The sequence below is a fragment of the Ochotona princeps genome, chromosome 13 (genome assembly GCF_030435755.1).
Source record: "Ochotona princeps isolate mOchPri1 chromosome 13, mOchPri1.hap1, whole genome shotgun sequence".
NCBI lineage: Eukaryota > Metazoa > Chordata > Mammalia > Lagomorpha > Ochotonidae > Ochotona > Ochotona princeps.
Window position 1 is genome coordinate 16,259,021 of NC_080844.1, and position 22,933 is coordinate 16,281,953.

Here is a 22,933-nt window from a genome sequence, read left to right on the forward strand (position 1 = left end):
TTTTATTTTCATTTTTACAGTTCTTCCCATCTATCCCAGGCACAAAAATTCTAAAAGAATACACTGACTTAGAACGCAGTGCTCACACCTGGCACAGCAAGCCTTGAAATCTTCAATGCCAGAGGGACCTTCCACCTATGTGCTCTTTCTTTGCTCAGAGCATATTGCATTGAAAATATTTCACTCTGAGAGATTGGACTGCAGGCAGCAAAATTGGTTAAAGCAGGTCAAAGCCGGCTGCTTGCCAGAAGGCAGCAGGTTCTTACATAACAAAATGCTTCCCTGCACAGTAGCAGCATCTTTCTATTTGCTTACTTTGTTTTTCTTATTAAATTTATTTATTTTACTATTTTCATAATACTGTTCCATAGGCTCTGGGATTTCCCTTCCTGCTTCCCTAAATCTCTACCCCTCTCCCCAACACCACGGATTTCTCCTATCTCATTATAATAGAATAGTCCTTCATAAACGATCATAAGTCCCTCATTCTGGTAATTAAGTGTATCCTCACATTGTAGGTATGGACAATGGCACACAGTCCAGCATCCTATTGTCAAGATACATTTAACAGTTTCATTGGGAGTCCATCTTTGATCTGGAAGTAGAGGTGCATTCTACATTATATTTTCACATCTGGATATGATAGTCTCTATGACACAGTTACTATACATCCCACTAAATGAAAAGCCATAAAACAAAACCAACAGCAGGAAGAAAAAAATAGAAAATTAACAGCACTATAATGTTAAACAATATGTTACTGAATGACCAATGTGTCACGGAAGAAACAAAAAAGAAAATAAAAAACCTTCTTGACGCAAACGTTGCTACTGTATGACCTATGAGTCAGTGAGAAAATTAATAAGAAAAAAGCACACAACTTTTTTTGAATGAATGAAAATAAAACCAAAAATATCCAAACCCATGAGATGCAGCAAAAATGATATTGAAAGGGCTATTGATCTTGTATTTTGGCATGAAGGTTGCCTTACATCTGAGGGAACATATTTAAAATGCCATCTTTGGAGGCCAGCATGATGGCCCAACAGGTTATTCCTCCACCTGCAAGTACCAACACCCCATATGGTGCCAGTTCATGTCTTGGCTACTCTGCTTTCTATCCAGTTCTCTGTCTATGGCCTAGGAACACGGCAGAGGATCGCTTAAGCCCTTGGGACCCTGCACTCTCATGGAAGATCCAAAAGAAGTTTCTGGCTCCTGGCTTCAGATCAGCTTAGCTCTGGTTGTTGCAGTCAACTGGGGATTGAACCAGCAGATGGAAGATCTTTCTGTCTCTCCTCTGCAACAATCTGCGTTTCCAATAAAAAACATATAGAGTTTTAAATGCCTTTTATTTATTTATTTGAAAGGTAGAGAGGCATACAAAGAAAGAGGGAGAGAAACATGAGAGATTTTCCATTTACTAGTTCACTTCCCAAATATCTACAATAGCTAGGGGTAGACCCAGCTGAAGACAGAAACTCATTCTGGCTGTCTCACATGGGTGGCAGGGAAACAAGAACTTGGGCTGTCACTTGCTGCCTCCCAAGGCAGGAAGCTAGATTGGAAGCAGAGCTAAGACTCAAAGCCAGCCATTCCAATATGGAATACAACCACCCCAAGGAACAACTACTGCACCAAACACTCACACCCTTCTATTCCAAAATTTTTATTGAACTTCTTTTTTCATTCTCTGTGTTGATTCAAGAAGTACTAGTGTGTGAGGTCAGGAGCGGAGGAAGCTAGACTTGGTGGAATGATGAAGACAGTGCTTGAGATGCCCATGTCCCATACTGTATTGCCTGAATTGTATCCCAGCTCTGCTTCCAGTTCAGCTGCTAATACACACCTTGACAGGCAGCAGATGATGGCTCAAGTACTTGGCTCTCTGCCACCTACGCAGGAGGCTCAAATGCCCTAGCTCAGCCTGGCTGTTGATGACATTTTTTAAAGATTCATTTTATTTTTATTGGAAGGCAGACACAAAGAGAAGGAGAGACAGAGAGATCTTCCATCCACTGGTTCACTCCCCAAGTGGCTACAACAAGTCAGAAAGAACCAGGTCTCCCAGACAGGAGCAGGGTCCCAAGGGTTTTGGAATGTCTTCTACTACTTTCCCAGGCCACAAGAGGGAGCTGGATGGGAAGTGCAGCAACCAGGCTAGGAATCAATGCCCATATGGGATTCCAGTGCATGTAAGGCAAAAATTTTAGCCACCGAGTCCTTGCACCAGGCCCTGTTGCTGACATTTGAGGTGTGAACCAACAGATGGAAAATCTGTCTCTTTGCCTTTTAAATAAAATCAAAATAAATAGATGTTAAGAAGTTATAATGAATCAGAACTATTTCCAATGGTAGCATGAGGAGGCTGAACAACATTTTGCTCATGGTAGGGGTTTTAACACCCATTTTATTTGCATTAGTGTTCATGATTTCAATATCTCTAGGCTTCCAGCCACACTGGACATGTATTGGATGAAACAAGTGACTTGGTAAGACAGATGAACGCGGAGTATGACTTGGTCCATTGTCCCAGGGGAATCACCTGAGTTCTGTAGAGAAGGCTACAGGCAGAACTAGATAAATCTTTTTATTGAGGATTCTGAGACTGAGAAGTAGTGTGTACTGTCTAGACTCAAGGTGGAGATACAAGAAATTCTCATTCCCTCATGATTGCTAACATTCTGGGGGACACCCTTGGCAGATGTGGTTGGAACAGGGTTTGGCTTCCCAAATGCATGCAAGCACTTAATTCCCAAAGTCTTATGTTAATAAATAATGAAGTAATGGTAGGTAGGTTAATGGTGGAGTCAAGGTCCAATTATAGCACATAGCAGTGGATTTTTTTAAAGTGATTGGATTTGATTAAGCTACTGAATCGGGGTTCTGTTATTCAGTCACAGTCCTTTAAAAGAGAGACATAGATGAGGAGAAAGCATGGCCCCTGTTTCTCTGCTTCCTGGATTGCTATGTGATCACCTTTCTGCCAACACCTTAGGCTCACCGTTGCCTAAAACAGTGAGTTTCTCTGATCTTGGATTATGAATCCAAACTCTAAGCTGAAATAGGCCTTCCTAAATAGCTCCTCTCAACTAGTTAAAGTAACAAAAGGCTGGTTAAGGAAGAAAGGATATCATTACCCTCAAAGCGAAAATACAATACCAGAATGGTGAGATGTGTTGAGTTTCATGAGCAATCGGCATTGCTAAACGTAGGTGCTGGGACAACACAAATAAATTATGGACAAATAATTCTAACACATAATTTGCAGCACCTAGGACACACTTATTCAGAGTTTGTTATCTACCTAGGTGAGTATATGAGAGTCGAATGTTAGGTACTAGGAGAAATGGCTAAGAGGCAGGTAATTGCCAGTCAAGTTCCATTAATGTGATTCAATTTGTTAGCCCTGGATAGTGAGATTTCAGGAAACATTAGCCACATACATAATTTTGTTATTTTTCTTTTTTTAAAATAATATTTTTAAATGATGTTTACAAAGTTGAGAGGGATGCCTGCCCATGTGGACCACCAGTTAGGGTAGGGAGGATTGAGAATGGGAAAGTGGATGAGACAACTACCTCTAATTTCCTTTTTTTCTTTCTGTAACAAGGGAAAGTGAGGAGAAAAAGGGAGAGGGACACTCCCAGCAGCCCAATCAGATCAGCAGCCGGAAATGGGGGATGGCCTCCTGATGTCATCCCAGAGTCTCCAATGTGGAGCATGTTCTAAGAGTACTAATTAAATGGTTTTAATAGTTCTGAGATGCTGGTGATTTTGTTGCTCCAAGGATGAGGAAATCCTTCCAAGGTCCAATGGCTGACATAGTCCACCTTAGAGTCTCGATTCTCCTAGGTATTTGCTGTCAAAGATCGACTAAGAGAACTGTCCAATTTGTTCTTTCCTCCATGGTACTAGACCTCCTCCATAGGCCTCAATGAACTGGTTATCATGTCCTCCACGAGCATCTGGGCAAGCCATCCACTGCCTCACCAACCATAGAGACCCAGTATTTTTTATTGTGTTTTTTTTTTCCTGTATCTGGGGTAAGGGGGGAGATACAGCGAGAAGCCCCACCCAGCCTTTCACCCATCCTAGGTCCCCAATGTGGGGCATGCTCCAAGGGTCCTACTCAAGTGGTTTTGATAGTTTCACAGTTCTGAATTGGTGCCAATTTTGCCATTCCAAGCATGATGAAATCACTGCAGAATCTACTGGCTGACCATAGTCCACCCTAGAGTCTCCGTTTGCCCTGATTTTCATTGACAACACATGGCTGGATTAGTTGATTGATTTATTCTGTCCTCCATCCTCTGTTGTGGTACCAGGTGTCCTCTGCAAGTTCCAATGGACTGCCACATCCTCCACGCGCACCTGGGTATGCTGTCCACTGCTCTGTCTGAGCCTCTGAGGCTCAGCTTTGACACTTGCACTCCATGGTCAAACCATGGAACTTGCACTTCTCTTCATGGTTGGGGTTCTGAGATCAGCAGTTCAGTTGGAGGGATCCCCAAAGAAACTGCTCACCAGGAGGAGCAATGATCCAGCAGTGGAGCCCCCACCGTTTGCCTACTGGGCTTGCCCCCAATCCTGGGTGTTACATGCGCTGGCTGAAGCTGTGGCCCAGACTGGCATGACTTGCTTTACCTCAGCATTCACCAGTGGATTCAGCATTCCTCGTCCTAGCCTGCCCCTGTTCCAGCTCATGCTGGTGGGTGCTACAGCCTAGCCCAGACCAGGCAGCCCCGAGTCCCAGTCCTAAAATGAATTAGCTAGTGCTGTGGCCCAACCCAATCTGTTCTGCATCCCATCCTGGTTCTAATATCTACCAGGGGGTGCTGTGAACTGGCCCAGCCTGGCTTGCACCCAGACCTGACCCAAAAGTATGCCAGTGGGTCACACAGTATGCCATTGTAGCCTGGTCTGGGCTGCTCCCAGTCTTGGTTCTTGCACTCACTTGCAGGGACTGTGTCCTGGCAGAAGACTTTCCCAAGATCCTCAGTAAGGCCACCTCCTAGTAGCAAATGTTACACAAATTAGTGGGTGCTTGGTCAAGCTGACTTGGCCCACTTCCTTTCTTGGCATGTACAGTGGCCTTGCACAAACAGTGTACATGCATTCTGGCTCTTACTGTTGGGTGCAACAGCCCAGCCCTGCCTGATCCATCCAGACCCAGCTCTGGCATGGTTTAGCAGGTGGCAACCTAGCCCAGCCTATCTTACATCCACTTTGGCCCTAGTGGATGCTAGATTTTAGCCCAGCACATCCCATACCCAGTCCACACCCACATCTAGGGATACTAAAGCCCTATCCAACCCAGTTCACCTCTCCCATTCTGGCACCTGTATTCACCAGTGAGAACCCCCACACATCCAGGGACAGTCTGCTCCCAGCCACAGATCTTGTGCATGTTGGTGGTTGCTCTAACCTAACCCAACTAACTCATCACCCATCTTGCCCTTTTCCATCAGATGCTGCAGCCTGACCTGGCCTGGCCTGCTCCTCACCCCAGCTCTCCCTGGTATGTGCTGCAGCCTAGTTCTGTCAAGTCTGCCTCCATCCCTGGCTTTTGTGCAAACTAATAGGCGTGATAGTCTAGCTTATCCCAGTATGGCCCACACCCTATCCTTGCCCCCATGCATGACAGTGTACTATGGTCTGGCCTGGCTTTGCCCAGTATGCCCCCACCCCGCCCCTGCAAGCCAGCCCACAAACCTGCAACTTTACCTGGCCTGACCAACACCTAGCTTTGACTCTTGTGCTACCCAGCAGGAGTCATGGTCGGCCAAGGGAGTTCCCTAGTTCCCTAAACAGGCTCACTCCCAGACCCATATCTCACACATGCCAGCGGGTGCTAGGCCCTTACCTGGCAGTCTGCCCCTCAGTGTGTGCTGGTGGATGTTGTTGCCTGGCCAAACCCACAACCAATTTTTGGATTTCCTGGAGATGCTACAATCTGCACTAGCCCAGCCTGTTCCCAACCTCAGCACCTATGAGTGTCGGTGAGTTCCATGGTATGCCTAGCTCAGTCTGTTACCACCCCCAACCTTTAAGCAAAACAGCTGGTGTGCCAGTACAACGGTGGTGAGCCCATGACCCCCCACAGAATCTGCTCCCATACCCAGTCCTCTAGTGAGCTAGTTAGCGTCATGGCTTAGCCTAACATGGTCCACATTCTGTCCCTACACTCACTGGCAGGTACTGTGGTCCCCCAGCCATGGCTTTCGTGTGTATCAGCAGGTGGTATCTGATGTCAGCAATCCCAGCTCAAGTCTCCCACTTGGGTGGGTGCATTGTTTTGATCTCTAAAGGTCCTCCAGTTTTCCCTCCTCCTCCAAACTACCAGTCACAGCTCCCTCATTTACCTGCAAGTGCTGCAGCCTGGTTGGTGGAAGTCTCCCAGAAGTTACACCTCCCTGTCACATTCTCCCTCAGTAGTCTTCCTTTTCACTCATCTCCAGACCTGCTTTTCTATTCAATCCACAGCCCCTCATGTCTGCTAGCACACAGGTCCCCAAGTCCAGCTCTCCCGAGGTGTGCTGTGCTAGCCTGGGACCCTGCTTGCCTACCCAGCACCTACATATACTTGCATGCGAGTCCTTAGACCCTGTCTGCTGATGTGCAGGCATCTGTCTCCCACATATCTTTAAAATAAACAGCAGAGGCAACTATGCTGATACACTGGTACAGTTAATACAAATTTGGCATTACCCAGGCCCAGAATGCCTGCCAGCTCTTAGCTGCTTTTCTCCCAGCACTGTAGCACTTGCCTAGGTACAATGCAACCTAGGCAGTTACCTACAGCTGAGAAATTCTGTAATTTTTCAGTCATTAAATTTTTGGTCTTCAAATTAATATTACATATAATATGTCATATTTGTCTCTTCTCTAAACTTTTCATCTTATTTCCTCTCAGGTATTTTTTTGCAGCAAGGACTTGGTGACCTGACTCAGGAAGGCAAGATCATATCACCTTTATAACTTCTTCAGCACAGGTATCAATGGTCCCATCTCAAGGTCATTGCTCCTGCCCATCCTACTATCAACTCAGAACACTCCTAATTTTCCAGCCAGAAGCAAGATCCGATAATGAAGCAGACCCTCCCCTCACACATAGCTGACACATAATTCAGTGCCATGGAATGCCTCCCTCATTGCAGATATCTAACTCATATTTTCCACTGGAGGCCTCGGGGATGGGGGAGGCAGAAAAAGACTCCAATCCTGTTGTCTTTTTATAATCCTTGTCATGTCTTTGGATTGTCTCCAGGATGGGGCATCATGACAAGAGAACAGAAAAGAGAATGTGATGAGGCACAAGCTACAACAGAGAAAAGGCAGCCTCCTACTCACTGCCATTGTGGGGGTGGGGGGTTTCTGTGCACCCAGGTATGTGCTGATGTGTGTCAAGGTATAAACAGATGCCCTGGACTCTCAGCATTGCATAAACATTTCTTTTATTCTATTCAATAATTATGTTAGTCTAGGTTACTTGGAGGTGATTCACACTTAGGGTAACATACTTCTTTCAGAATACTTCTTTATGCTTCATTATAGTGAAGTTACTTCATATATTTTTTTCAGGAATACAAGCTATACATATTGCATACTATTTAAAGTACAAAACAAAATGCTTAATTCTATATATGTCTTACATGCTTAACAAAAAAAGTTCATATATGCTTAACTTTAATCTAAGTCCAACAGGCAAACATTTTCCAGTGGAGAAGATGGTGACAGTTCGATGCTGGGTCTGCTAGTTTGGTTCATACCAACGTTGATATTCAGTTCCTTCTTTATCTTCCTGTAAAATCCCATTCACTTCAGGCATATTATGAGTTGTGTGTTTGTATCACCCAGTATTCAACATTTCTAATAGAAATACCTCTGTTGTCCTATGCCATTTTTACCACTCTTCATTTTCCAAAGCTTTCCTCTAGGCCTTTGGTCACCAAGTCATTCTCTCACTTAGCTGTCTGTATAGCATTTAAAGCAGTTTTACACAAGGTAAGTTTTCATTGTTTTATTTTGAATTTTACAGTACAATTCCATTGGTAAGTCTTCATTTCACAGGCAAAAAATCCTAATAGTATCATATAAAATGAGAAATTCTCCAAATTATTATCTACAAAGATAAACTAACATTACCTTCTGTTTTTCTCTCTTGCTTATAATTTTCCCATCCTCATTGGTAAGGCATTGTTTTTTTCCCTGCAAGTTTCAAAGACAGGTATTATTCTGTTTTATTGTATAGAATCCATTTTCCTCCTTTAACTTGTTGCATTTCAATTACAGGGAGAGCAGCCTGGAAGTGGTGTCAGCCTCCCTGTGTCCTCATAGTCTGACACTGTGGTTGTTTGACCCAGTTGCTTTCATAGATTTATCCTCGCTTCTCTGCTCTCATTATCCAAACTAAGTTGCCACCTCTATTCACGAGACAACTGACCCACATGTGAGAAACTCTAGTTTGAGAGCTGGCTGCAAGAAGGAAGAAAGAGGCAGAACTGTGTGTGAAAGAGAGAGGATATTAACCCTTAGGTAGACTTGGGTTGCTCTGCCTTTTTGGTAAATACAGCACATTAGTATCTATGCAGGATCAGGATCTAAAATGACTCCAAGAATAGAAACACTGTAAAACTAGACCTCAGGATTATGAATCTGAGGGAGCTGGCTGCTTTCTACTAACATATAAACCAGCTGAGGCATCATGCCACCAAAGATAAGCAAGGGAATCTCCCAGGGTACACCACACCCAAGAGGTCAGCTGGAAAACAGCCCCTCTACCAAGCCTTTGTTCTTGATCTATCATGTTCCTTGAAGCACATCAGCAATGCGTCCAGCATGAGCTCTAGGGAAACTGTATCACTACTCCTCGTTCTTTGTCTCATCTAAAGAGGCTGAGGGCAAGAGACTTTCAGAGCCCAGAGCGCTGTCAGCATCTTCCCTGGCCTGCTGCTTTTTTCCATTCAGCTCCTGAAGAAACGCCAAGATATGCAAAGCCTTGGCATCTTTCTTATTCTTAAAAAGCCGTCTTTCGGCAATATTTCTCAGTTTGGTTTTCAACTTCTCTCGCTCCCCTGAAGCCCTGTTTATTCTCACACCCTCCATGTAATGGTGGATGGCCTTGTCTTCACACTTCATGTCATACAGCTGAACATTGCCCCATCGCAAATGAAGCAATTGCTTTGACACAGGATCAAGTTCTTTGCTAGATTCATTTTGGAAATAATGCTCTGCTTCCTCGTACTGACCAGATAGAACACAGAGGCACATCAGAGAGGAACCAACACGGTAGAGCTTCTCATTGGACTCGGCTTTCTTAAAATGATACACTGCTTTCTTTATTAATTCTGATACTTCTTTCTCCCTGTCTATACCACTCTTTTCCATTTTCAGTACTTTGTCAATTTTCATCTTATAGCAGCTGGCGATATGGTAATGGAGGTGGGTGTTGTTTGGCATGTGGTTTAAAGCCTTTGTGAGCAGTTCTACAGCCTTGTCGAAAGACTGCTTTGCCCGATAAAACTTCGCAGCACTGCAAAGTACATCTGTCGCCTCCGGGGCAGCTTTCTCCAAGGCTTCTTCAACTAATCTCGCTGCTTCTTCTTCTTCTTGGGAAGGGGAAGTCATCTTGAGAAGTTGCAGAGCCAGGAGGACTTTAATATACTGATTGTCACCATTCAGCTCTATGGCTTTCCTCAGAGGGTCAATAGGATTTTCTTTTGGTGACCTGTCATCCAGACGATAGCTTGCTATTGCCAATCCAGAAAAGAATTCTGGGTTCTTTGGGCTCCTTTCCAGAGCCTTCTGGAAACACACCTTGGCCTGTTCATTATGCTTTGCTCCACACTTCAGTCGTGTCCATCCTTCCTCAGAATCCATCTCAGGGCTCTCAATTCTATAGGGACTGGAATACTTCTTACAGACTTTTTTCACCATGTCTACATACCTCTGAGCTTCCGAGAACTGGCCCATGTGATAGTAGACCCAGGCATAATTGCCCCAGGTGACCAGGCTTCTGACTTCTGCTTTGTCACCATGATCTTGCTGGATGAACTTTTCAGCTTGCTCTAAGCATTCCAAGGCTGTCTCGTTTTGGCCTCTGCAGTGCTTGATGTAGGCCAGTAGGTTGCATACTGTGGCTCTAAATTCACAGTTCTGAAACACATTCTGGTTAAACACTCTGTCCTCAAAGTCATCTAAGGAATTTTCTCCCTCTACCAAATTCCAAGTGAAATGACAATTTAGTTGCTGTAAGCAGCTCTCCAAGGATTTCTGAATGTTCTCACTGTAAGGAAAGTCAGAAATATGAGCACTTTGAGACAACATAGATTCATATGTTGAGAAATGCCAACCTGTCCTCTTTCCCATTTTTGAGTATATGTTCACTGAAGCATTAGTCACACTGGCCAAGATACATAAACCTAGGTGTCCATCAATAGAAAAATGAGTAAAGAAAATGTGTGTGCCTGTGTGTGTAGGGGGTTGATGGGTATAATAGAATATTATTCAGCTATAAAAGGGAATGAAGTTCTGTCATATGCAGCAACTCAGATGGAACTGGAATTCATTATGCTAAGTGAATCAATAAGGCATGAAAAGACAAATACTACATGTTGTCACCTGCATGTGGAAACTAAAAAGTTAATTTCATACAAGTAATGGTTTTAGAATACTGCTTGCCAGGAGCTGGAAAGGGCACGTGACAGAAGGCGGGGGGATTGTGGAGAGAGGATGGGTATATAATACTGGAATGCATTTAGATAGGAGGAGTAACTTTTCATGTTCCATAGCACTGTATGACAACTATGGTTAGCAATAATTAACTGAATATTTCCAAGTTGCCACTAGAAAGGATTGTCAATGTTCTCAACATGAAGAAATATGTCTGAGGTGACAGATGAGCCAGTTACCCTGGTCTGATCATTACATTTTGTGAACATGGACTGAAATATCACACTGCATCCCATAAACATGTATAAGCTATTGTGTGTCATTTAAAAATAAAAGTGCAATAAAACAAAGAAGTGAAATCATGGAATCATAGCAACCAAAATCCTCCTCTAACAGGATATTGATTCAAATTAAGAATAACAAACTTTTCTTGTTTTTTTCCCCCCTTCAAAATTCAATCACTGGACAGCAGCAGAATTGACAGGAAGTAGGTCAGGTTCTAACTTGGGGCCAGATTTCTACAAGCAAGGTTCCTTATATGGTGGTTCTGCTTTGGACAACCCTGGCAGGGCCTGGCAAACCTGTGAAAATTAATTCTGACAGAGTTTAGGTTTTGTTTCTGTAGTCTTGATGAAGTTGTTCTATATATTTGATATTTTCTTTGTTCCTCATTCTTACCCAAGGTTTGCTTTTGTATTTTGAAAAATTTAGCTTTATGGGTTTTTTTTGTTTTTTTTTTTTGCTCTCCTGATGGCTTACCATGCTGACTTAGATTCTTAGGCATCTCTCTGAAATTCACCTCATTTTATCTTCTATATTACCAATTTCTCAGCCTTCCTTAATGTGTTTTTAAGTGTTTATTTGAAAAGCAGAAAAATAATAACAGACAAAAATCTTTCATCTCCTGGTTCACTCCCCAAATGGCTACAGCAGCTGGGTTGTAGCCTAAGGACAGGAGCCAGGGGTTCTATGGCGGTCTCCCAGGTGGATGGCAGGAACTGAAGCAATTCAATCCTTATCACCTGTTGCTTCATGGTTACATCAGTGGGGAACTAAAGTGCAATAGCACTCCAATAGGGGATGCAGGCATCACAAGTAGCAGTTTAACCTACTCTACCACAACACCTGTCCCCTCTGTAACTGGCCTTTTAAAATCACCTGTATTTCTATTTTCAATAATTATTTTAGCTTTTACTGTATTCTGTGTTATATTCATAAAGGCAGAATACCAGAGAGAAAACTTCCTGTCTATTGGCTCACTTTGCAAATGTCCACAGCAGTCAGGGCTGGGTCAGATTGAAGGATGTACAGGTTTAAGTTGCTGCTTGGGTCACCAACAGCCCCTCTCACAGTGCTGGTTCAAATCCAGGCTATTCTGCTTCCCATCTAGTCGCAGGCTAATACAATTTGAAAGCCAGCAAATGATAGCTCAGTAACTTGGGCCCCTGTCACTGGCCTCTGGCTTTGGAATGGCTCAGCCCTGTCTATTGCAAGCATTTGCAAGCATTTGCTCTTGTTCTCTCTCTCTCTCTCTCTCTCTCTCTCTCTCTCTCTCTCTCCCTCCTCCTCCTCTCTGTCTTTCAAGTAGATGAAAAAACAAACCCCTCAAAAGTAACATTTAATTTTACACAGAATGCAATTGCTATTCTGAGTATACCTTTAACAATATTTTCCAAAAAAATCTTATATTAATGAACACTTTTATGAAAAACCCTAGAGTTGATCCTTTCAAAGAACAAAAAAAGGGGGGGCGTGATGGGGAGGAGGGAGCAGCTTGCTGGAGCAAGCTCCAGGTTTATCTAGGTGACGCATGGCTAATGGAGCATCCCTACCTGCCTGCTTTGCTCTCCAGCTGTGACCAGATTGCATGCACCCAGAATCAGAAAAGAAGCGAGAATCTTTACCTCATGACGGCCATGCAAATCCCAGCTCTCTGAAGGGTTGTAGTTCAGACAGCCACACTTCTGTGACTCCTTCCAAATGTGACCAAACGCTCAGGGGCCTTATTTAAAGCAGAGCATGGTTTCTTTTTCCTGTTTTCTTACCTTTGATTTTCTAAAAGCAGAAACTGAAACTGGAAAGTGAAATCTTGAAAAATCCTTAATGGAATGAAGCTGGGATCACAGCCAAACCCTTCTGGGGACCGTTGTGTGCAATAAATCAGAAGCACTTTCTGTTAACAAAATGTTCTGCTGAGCTTGAAATGCGAGGACAGTTTGACAAACATCCCTTTGTGGCTGGCAGTTATAAAATTTCAGTGCTGCATGGTACTGCAGACATGCAATTGCAAAGAGTGAACGTTTTCAGTGCTCAGGCATTGAAGGCAGCACTGGCCGGAGTTCCTGGGGCATTTGTGGGACTCCCCTGAGCCTGTGGGCCAACACAAACCCATACCCAATCCTTAGAGCTATTACAGAGTCCCCAGGGAGAGCCCCCCCCCATCTAAGGAGTGCTGTGTCTACGCATCCCCAGGCAGGACAGCTTAAAGAGGTCGCCAGTGAGGTGAAGGTTCCGGGACTAATGAAGGCAGTGCTATTGCATTTAGAATGAGCCCCTGGAGAGTTTTGGAGACAATACTCAAAGCAATCTGACCCGTGCCTGTTTCAACTTGGATCAGGAAGTCTGACTCCCTAAGTAAGGACCAGGGCAAGAGCTGCGTGAAGAATACAAGTGCTGATTTGTCCTCACTACTACTCCTGCTTTGAGCAGATAACAATCCTAGAAGAATGTGAGCAACCAAGGGTGGGTGACCTAATTGCTCTGAGCTTTGTATCCCCACTAACAAGGGACACCTCAGCCAAGACTCTCACACTGAAGCTGATATCCAGATGGCTGTGGGCAATCATGGAGTGCACTGGTTCTCACTCCAGTCAGGAGCAGGACCAGGGGATCCAGCACAGTTGAGCAGCTGGGATCAGGAATCCCCTGTACAGGAGGGTGGCGGAGAGACACAAGTGGACTTTAGCAGGAAGACACAGCATTTTGAAACCTTGGTCCTCAATGCCACCAGCTAATTCCAACTAATTTAAGCATCCCCTTTCAATTTAAACTAATTTATGGTAGTGAAGGAAAATGAATTACAAAAATGTAAAAGAACTTTTTGCTGTTCTATATACTAATTTAGAGATTGTTTTAATGATACAAGGCACTTATTTGGGTGGGCTTCATTTGGGAAAAATGCTACAGTGGTTTATTTTCTTTAGAACCATTTTGGACAAAGAAAAAGGGCTAAGCAACTCTGAAAGGAATGTAACATTTGACTTTTACAAGAAAATAAAGGAAAAGCCACTTAAAATCTAACACTATCCTTATCTTTAAGTATCTAATACTATAAAGCAAGACAGCTTCCTTTCATCATTTTATTCTGTAGAATATACAAATCAGGAAGGTAACAGGAAGCATTAACTAACTGGATTATGTCAAAGCAACAATAGTTGCCTAGTTTCATGATTTAAAGATTTTTAATAACAGGGCAGAAGAAGAAAAGGGCAGATTCTCCCATTTTGTTGATGTTTCCAGAAGAGGCTCCTCCCTACAACTGAATTGTAAAATTGTCTTAAAAATGTAATATATAGAACAAAAAGTGAATTTTAACAAACTTTTAGGAAATTCTTGTTATAAATTACCCAGAATTTATGAACAAACCTCCCCCCCAGCTTGCATTTTGTTTAAAGTAATAACTATCATATAAACCAACTCCGAGTTTGGAAAGTGCATTATTGCAATAATACCTCTTTGCAAGTCAAAAATTCTTGGTTTATAATAAAACTGTAAATTTTTTTAAAGGAGTAAAACCATCAGTGCACTCTACTGCCGAAGTCCAACTTCTTCTTAAAATGTTGCTCACAGACTGTACAAGACCATGCCTGGAAGCAATATAGGACCAAACTCCTTTTGTTTTTTCCAGTTAACGTTATTATTTTCACTAATCCTTCATTCCAAATACTAGTATGTTCCTCTTGCATCAGCCATTCTGTGCAGTCGCCACTTGCATGTTTCCAAAGTCATCATCTTCTTCATGCCACCTACACACTCACACCGTAATGCATACCCATAAAGGCCTGCGATAATACAAGAAATGTGGTTGCCTTATTTTTTTCTTATTCATACCCTTAATTTAAAATGGGTTAAAACATACATAGACCCAAGGGGAAAAAATAGGGCCAGCCCCAAATGTCTCTGAAATGGTGCAGAGCTCAGATGGAACACCCTGTGCAGGGAAACTGAGGTGGTTGAGGTAGCCTACTCAGTTTTGGAGACTGTTGTCATTGCCCATTTTAGCCTAGGGTGGGATGGCAACAGGATGTGCTTAAAAACCCTCTGCCCTCTGATTAGGATGCATCAGTGAACTGATCCAAGTTGGATATTCTAATTTTTTTTAATTTTTATTTTTGATGATTGAATGTTTGGTCAGGGTGGAAAGGATCAAAGTTTAAGCGAAAGTGGGTAACATCATTGTTTCCAACTTTTCTGTTTCTTCTTGACTCTGGGGAAGGGGAGAGATAAAGGGGGAGGCCACACTCAGCCTCCCAAATGTCCCAGTACCCAGGGATGGGGAACTGCCACCTGATACCAACCCAGGGCCTTGATATAGTGCATGTTCTGAGGGTTCTGATCAAATCGCTTGGATAGTTCTGAAATGCTGTCAATTTTGCCAATCCAAAAATGAGGAAGCCCTCCCAATGTCCATTGGCTGACATACTGACCTGAATTCACCCAGATTTTTGCTGTCTTCGTTTGCTGGCATAGTTGTCTGATTTGCTCTGTTCCCCTTCCTCTGTAATGGTACAAAATGGGCTGCCATATTTTCTGTGTGCATCAGGGTCAGTGTGCACTGCTCCACCTTTTTAACTTGCAGACAGGTTCAAGGACCCCGGCCAGGCTACATGAGCCCTAGCACCAGGACCTCATGAATCCTGCACCCTCCTTGCCAGAAGCACCTAGGACCTAGGCCGGGTGACCCGAGCCCTGCCAGATCACTCAACTCCCCCCTCCAAGGCTCATGAACCCAGTATCCACCTTGTAGGCAGACCCAAGGACCCAGGCAAGGTGACCCAAGCCCTGCCAGAGCCTCTACCCCTAGAGCTCATGTACTTGGCATCCTCCACTCTTGCAGGCAGGCCCAAGGACATGGGCTAGGTAACCCAAGTCCCGCTTGATCACTCACCCTCCAGGGCTCATGAACCCAGCACCCCCATTACAAGTGGGTCCAGGACCTGGGTCAGGTGACCCAAGCCCCACTGGCTCCCCACCCCCAGGGCTCATGTACCTGGCACCCACTGGCCCCATACTGGCATGGCTCGCCTCACCTCAGCATCCACTATCATGTTGGACAGCCTGGCTCAGCCCTGCAGGTCCCCAGTTCCAGCTTCTGCTGGTGGGTGCTGCAGCCTAGCCCAGTACAGCCAGAACCCTATCTCAGCCCCAGTGTAAACTGGCTGCTGTTATAGCCAGATCTGGCTCCTCCTGCACTCTGTCCTGGTTCTCAGATCAGCCAGTGGATGCTATGAACTGGCCCAGCCTGATCTGTCCCCAGATCTGACCCAATTGTATACTGGTGGGTACTATAACCTGGCATGGTCTGGACTGTTCCTTGCCTTGGTTCCTGCACGCACCTGCAGGGACTGTGTCCCAACAAAGGAGTTTCCGAAACTACTCTGTTGGGTCTCCTCCCAATGGCAGATCTCACACACACCTGTGGGTCCTTGGCCCAGGTTGACTTTGTCCATCTCCTGTCCTGACAGGAACAGTGGACTTGCTCAACTGGCCCACACCCATTTTGGTTCTTACTGTTGGGTGTGTTGCAGCCAAGTTATTCCTGGTCCACACCCAGACACAGTTTTCATGTGGTTCAGCAGGAAACAGGACCTGGCCCTGCCCGTTCTTCACCCACCTTGGCTCTCATGAGTACTAGTGTGTGCTAGAGTATAGCCCAGTCTGTTGCTTCCCAGACCCAGTTCACACCTGTGCTACGGGAGGCTGATTCCATCTCCAGCCCAGCCTGCTGCCTTCAATCCAGCGTCCTGCTCACCAGTGGGAACACCAACCCAGTTTGGGCATCCCCCTAGCTCCCCAGCCAATCCTAGTCACATCCACAGTTCTTAGGTGTGCCAGTGGAGATTCCAGTTCCACAATCTCCCGTATGAGCCCACATAACCCCCACAGATTTAGCCACCAGACCTGATTCTCTCACGTGCTAGTTATTGTCATGGCCCATCCCAACTTCACCCTTATCCTGTTCTGACTCTCGCTGATGGGTACAATGATCTTGTCCTGTTGGGTAGGCCCAAGACTTAGCTTTAGTGTATGCTAGTGAGTGGTGTTCAGTGAAGGTCAGTGCTAACTACCCTCTGCTCAGGTCTTGCACATATGCTGGTACTTTGCACTGACCTTTAAAGGTCTTCCCATTCCTCCTTCCAAACCGCTTGGTCTCAGCAAACTCACTTACTGAAATTAGAGTGGGCTTGTCCATGAATGTCCCTCAGTAGTCATTACTTTGCTGGACATGAACCCTGAGGTCTCCACTCAGCCTCACTTGTCCATATCCCATACCCCATGTAAGCCCACACACCCAAGTCCCTAGAGCGTGTCACCACTGGGCAGCCTGGGCACCAATCTGGAGTCACCTCTGCCACTGCTGGATGAGCAGAGGCAGGAGGACACTGTGTACGCCCCGGGAAGTCACCCTCTGCTCCTGTTGAGCATGCGGCATCAGGGTGACTCCAAACAGACCCAATCTCAAAAATCCTGATTTTAAAGGACTCACTGTGAGCTCAGCACGAAAGCCTAGTGGCTAAATCCTCTCCTTGAATCTTCCAGGATCCCAAATGGGCGTTGACTCATTTCTCAGCTGTTCCACTTCCCATCCAGCTCCCTGCTGTGGCCTGGGAAAGCAGATGAGGATGGCTCAAAGCGTTGGAATCCTGCACCTGCACAGGAGACCCAAAAGAAACTCCTGGCTCCTGACTTTGGATCAGCTCAGCTCCAGAGGTTGCGGCCATTTGGAGAGTTAACCAGCAGCAGGAAGATCTTTCTCTTTATTTCTCCTTTCTGTAAATCTGCCTTTCCAATCAAAATAAAATAAATCTTAAAAAAAAGAAAACCTCACTGTGGGCCCAGTGTGATAGCAGTTAAAGTCCTCTCCTTGAACGTGCCGAGATCCCATATGGGCGCCGGTTCAAATCCCGGCAGCCCTGCTTCCCATCCAACTCCCTGCTTGTGGCCTGGGAAAGCAGTCGAGGATGGCCCGAAGCCTTGGGACCCTGCACCTGCATGAGAGACCTTGAAGAGCTGGCTTCAGTTTGGCTCAGCTCTGGCCGTTGAGGCCGCTTGCAGAGTGAACCATCAGACGAAAGATCTTCCTCTCTGTCTCTCCTCCTCTCTGTGTGTCTGCCTTTCCAATAAAGATAAATAAATCTTTAAAATAATCTTGCTGTGGAGTTACAAGTTTGTACTCTATTTACAAGTTCTGTTATGTACTTATCAAAGTGCATGCAAGGTGTGTAAGGAGTGTTGAAATAGACGAAGAGGAAAATTGAAACTCTGGCTTGGTTTTCTTGTTAGGAACTCAAATTTAAGGAAACTGTTGAATGAAAGTGTTTAAAACTTGTCAACAAAGGTACTGACTGCTGTTCTGAAGTGCCTAGAGAAAAGGGATTAATTATTGAGAAACCAGAGTATGGCTGTTATGTTGCATTGCAGAAATGTACCTGCTGGCCTGGCAGCTGGGTGAGTGTAAGGATAGGCAGTGTGGCTGTGAAATAGAGAAACAGAAACTGAAAAAAAAAAAATCCAACTCTATCATGGTACTATTTCTATTTTGGGGGGTGGATGCAGAAAACGAAACTTGAGTGGTGAGAGTTCCGGGCTGAAGGAGGAGCTCTGCTCGCTATCCCCACATGGAGGAAGGTCACCCCCTGTGGCTCTGTTAGCTCCAGCTCGGCAGTGTTTCTCACTTTGTGATCAGCAAACAGCCGTATTCACCCCGGAAGGAGGACAATTTTAAAAGTAGGTTATCACACAAATATTGAGGGCTAAAAGAGATGAAAACAGTCGCCTTAGAGTGTAAGCACCATGGAGGAATGTGTGGAAATGTTCGTGTTCTCTGCATCTACAGATTTCTGGTGGTTTTGAATTTAGCTGTAGCACTGTTTTCACTTCTCTCATCTGCTGCTTCACCAAAGCGCTGACGATCAGTTCTAGGGCTTTGTGTGGTTTCCAATTGTAAGGAGTTATTCCAATACCTGTCGCCATTCCTTCTTCCTCACAGCTCATGAAGTTCGCGCCAGCCTAGCTATCCACCAATCGGATGTAACCTGGCTTTCCACCTGAATCCCACCTCCCAATCTTCCAGCCCCCTCCCCAACTCCGCCCACTTGCCAATCATCCCTAGGCATTCACCTGCAGGCGCCAATCCCCTGGGGGCCTGGCCTCAATCCCTCCCAATCCCACACCTGGAAGACAAAAAGGCCCCCCCAGGTGCGGCTCTCTTTCTTATCCCTCTCTCTCTCTTCTCTCCCTTGCTCTTCTTTGCTTTCCCCTCTTCCTCCGGCCTCCCTCCCCCCCTCCCCTTCCCCTCTACCCGTTCCTGCCCCGTTGGAATAAAACCTCCTAAGATACCTCGTTGCGTCTGGTGTTTCAGCTCACGGTAAAGAACCAGGTTGTGGGAATTAGCTGCCCGTAATGGTGTGTTTCAGCTCACGGTAAAGAACCAGGTTGTGGGAATTTGCTGCGCGTAATAATATAATAATATCGTAATATCATAATATCCTATGAACTAGAACTCTAGCAACTTTTTAAAATAACTAACACCAATCAGATCCTGAAGTTTGCTGCAGACTTCCTTCCTGCTTATGAAAGGGCTTTGTGCTTATGTGAGGGCTTCAGCCAGGGACCTCACATACTCACTCCAGGCGAAGCACTTGCCCTTATCTATGGGGATAATCGGTATCAAAAGGAAATAAAAGTTCCTGTCTCTGCCTTTCTGGGGGCTTTATAAAATGATGAGATTAAGTTGACATACATCAAAAAGTATAATGAAAGGTTTTTTTTTTTTTTCCCAGTGGAGAAGCACATAGAATGACAGAAACAAATTCCTATTTTAAAATGAATCAGTGGAGGTATGCAAGTTCTGAACAGAAGCACAGTCCTGTAGTGTGGGCTGTCCCTGCGAGGTGTGTGCCTGCCACTCCTGGTACATTTTCATTTGTCACAGTGCTGAGAGACCATGGGGGCTCAGTGGAGATTCTTTTTTATTTTTTTAAAGATTTATTTATTTTATTGGAAAGGCAGATGTACAGAGGAGATTAGAGACAGAGAGGATGATCTTCTGTCTGATGATTCACTCCCCAAGTGACCACAATGGCCAGTGCTGCGCCAATCTGAAGCCAGGAGCCAGGAACCTCCTTCTGGGTCTCTCATGCAGGTGCAGGGTCCCAAGGCCTTGGCCCATCCTCGACTGCTTTCCCAGGCCACAAGCAGGGAGCTGGATGGGAAGTGGAGCTGCCAGGATCAGAACCGGCGCCCATATGGGATCCCTGCGCATTCAAAGCGAGGACCTTAACCACTACACTATCCTGCCGGGCCCCGGAGATTCTTTACATATATTCCCTCATGTTGATGGGCAAGCACGCAACAGCAGAGTGGGATGAGCAGAGCGAAGTGAGCAAAGTCACTGACCTCAGCGTGATCAACATCTCCTCTCTCTCTCCCAAATAGACTTTTTAAAATTATGTATTTTTACAAACCACTTTGGATGGATACGATTGTGGCTTCATGAAGCTAGAGGCATTTAGTTTGTGTGTATGTGTGTGTGTGTGTGTGCAGATGGTGGGTGAGTAGGTGGTGTTGGTGTGCCAAGATGTGCGAAAGACCTGGACACAGAGCACAGTCAATTATGTGTACAGACTTCCAAACACTGATTGGGTACTATTCTGTTAAATAACTGGAACCATTTGGGGATTAGAGACTAAGGTGACAGACGCAGCATTCTGCACTGCCTATCTTAGTTTTGGAGTTGGTTTTGATACTTCGTAAAACTGCATTTTCTAAAAATCAGATTTGTCTATTTGTTGAAGTCAAAGTTATGGAGAGAGCAGAAGAGAGATCTTCCATCCACTAATTCACTCCCCAGATGGTCACATTGGTCAGCAATGGGCCAGAGCAAAGTCAGGAGCGAGGAGCTTCAGCCATATCTCCCAGGTGAGTGGCAGGAGCCTGAAGACAGGATATTTTTTTTTAAAGGTTTTATTATTATTGGAAAGCCGGATATACAGAGAGGAGGAGAGACAGAGAGGAAGATCTTCCATCCGATGTTTCACTCCCCAAGTGAGCCGCAACGGGCCGATGCGCGCCGATCCGATGCCGGGAACCTGGAACCTCTTCCAGGTCTCCCACGCGGGTGCAGGGTCCCAAATCTTTGGGCCGTCCTCAACTGCTTTCCCAGGCCACAAGCAGGGAGCTGGATGGGAAGTGGAGCTGCCGGGATTAGAACCGGCGCCCATATGGGATCCCGGGGCGTTCAAGGTGAGGACTTTAGCCTCTAGGCCACGCCACCGGGCACGACAGGATATTTTTGATTGCTTTTTTTTCAGGCCATTAGCAGAGAGCTTGATGGGACACAGAGCCCCAAGATAAGAACCAGCAACACACAAAGGCTGAACCTGCTACATCACCTCACATCAACCCCACTACGTAGACTTCTGATACAAGTCCAAAATTGAGCCAGACACACTGTTAATGTGAGTCCTCCCTCAGGGACTTCCAGACAACCAGTTCCCCCTTTGCAGACTACTTAGGAGAGAAAGTGTTCTTCCCAAAAGGTCCAGGCGTGTTTCTCACATTCCTTTTTTTTTTTCTTCTCTTCCTCTCTTGTTCTTCTCTCCCCTCCCCCTTCCTCTCTCTCTCATGCTCCCTCCCTTCCTTCCTCCCATACACCTTTCCTCCCTTTGAACAATATTAGCGTGCTATGTACACTTGATTGCTTTGATTCGCTTTTGTTTCAGTACAAAATAGAGAAGTAGAGATAGGATCCTATAATTTTACGTTTACAGCTATCCCATTGTGCTTTTTGGTCCCCATAGTTGTATGGTATTCTCTGTGTGGAATGATTAAATTAAGTCATGTTGGGTCTAGTGTGGTGATTCTATAGTCTAATCCTACAGCTGCAAGCACTAGCATCCTATATAGACACCAGTTCGTGTCCTGGCTGCTCCACTTCCCATCCAGCTTCCTGCGTGTGGCCTGGGAAAGCAGTCGAGGACGGCCCAAAGCCTTGGGTGGCTGAACCTGAGCGGGAGACCCAGAGGAGGCCACTATCATTGCGGCCACCTTAGGAGTGAACCAGCAGACAGATTTTTCTCTCTGTCCTTCCTTCTCTCTGTGAATCTGCCTTTCCAAGAAAAATCAATAAATCGTTTTTGAAAAATATTTAATTAATTAAATCATGTCCTCTAATTCATTATTTTCATTTCTTTGCTTTTAGTGTGCTGTTATCATAAAGTTTCATGAATATCCATAAACATGTTTTTCTGTATGTGTGCAAATACAGAATAAATTAATATGAATGTAATTGATGGGGAGGAGATTCATGCAAGATTTATGGCCATCAACAAATTCCCTTCTGATATATAATTTGTAATCTCAGCAACAATGCGTGTGGCAGCCTGTTTGCCACACCCTTGTTAATCACTCCTCAGAACCTTCTCTGGAGAAAACTTCCCAGCACGTTTTGTTAGACGTTGTGCAATGGGCTGACTCGCACTGCTCTTGATATGAGCGACTTTGAAAATCATTTCATTTGTTTATAAAAGCTGTTTTCAGTTCCTTTCTGCCCAGTTCCCTTGGATTGACTTCTTGATTTACCAGGAATTCTTGACTTATAAGAAATTGATCCTTTTCCTATCAAGGTGTTGAAATTTTATCTGTTGGTTTGTCATTTGTCTTTTAATTTTTAAAGTCTTTATAGAGACTGTTTGGGGCATTTGTGAAGTGACCCAGTTGGTGGGAGACAGCACACTCTCTCTCTCCTCTCTCTGCCTTTTAAATAAATAATTTGAAAAAAGTGCTTGAGAAAACTTTTTTTGAAAAAAATCTTAGGTCTGGATTTAAAAGAGTAAAAGACACAGAAGAAAAGCTATTAATAAATTCAGCCACGTTAAAATATATATTGGAGCTAGCATTGTGGCACAGTGAGTTAAGCTGCTACCTGCAGTGCTGGCATCTCATTAAAGTTCTCGTTATACCACTTGAGATCCAGCTT

General features: G+C 44.8%; 1 protein-coding gene across 1 annotated transcript; it reads right to left on the bottom strand.

The window, feature by feature from the left end:
• Positions 1-8,243: 8,243 nt before the first annotated feature.
• On the bottom strand, positions 8,244-12,707 carry IFIT2 (interferon induced protein with tetratricopeptide repeats 2). The gene is made up of 2 exons (XM_012926476.3): positions 12,579-12,707; positions 8,244-10,288 (listed from the first exon to the last, which is right to left on the bottom strand). The coding sequence occupies exons 1-2, from the start codon at positions 12,590-12,592 to the stop codon at positions 8,866-8,868; spliced, it is 1,437 nt and encodes a 478-aa protein (XP_012781930.2). The 5' UTR covers positions 12,593-12,707; the 3' UTR covers positions 8,244-8,865.
• Positions 12,708-22,933: the final 10,226 nt, after the last annotated feature.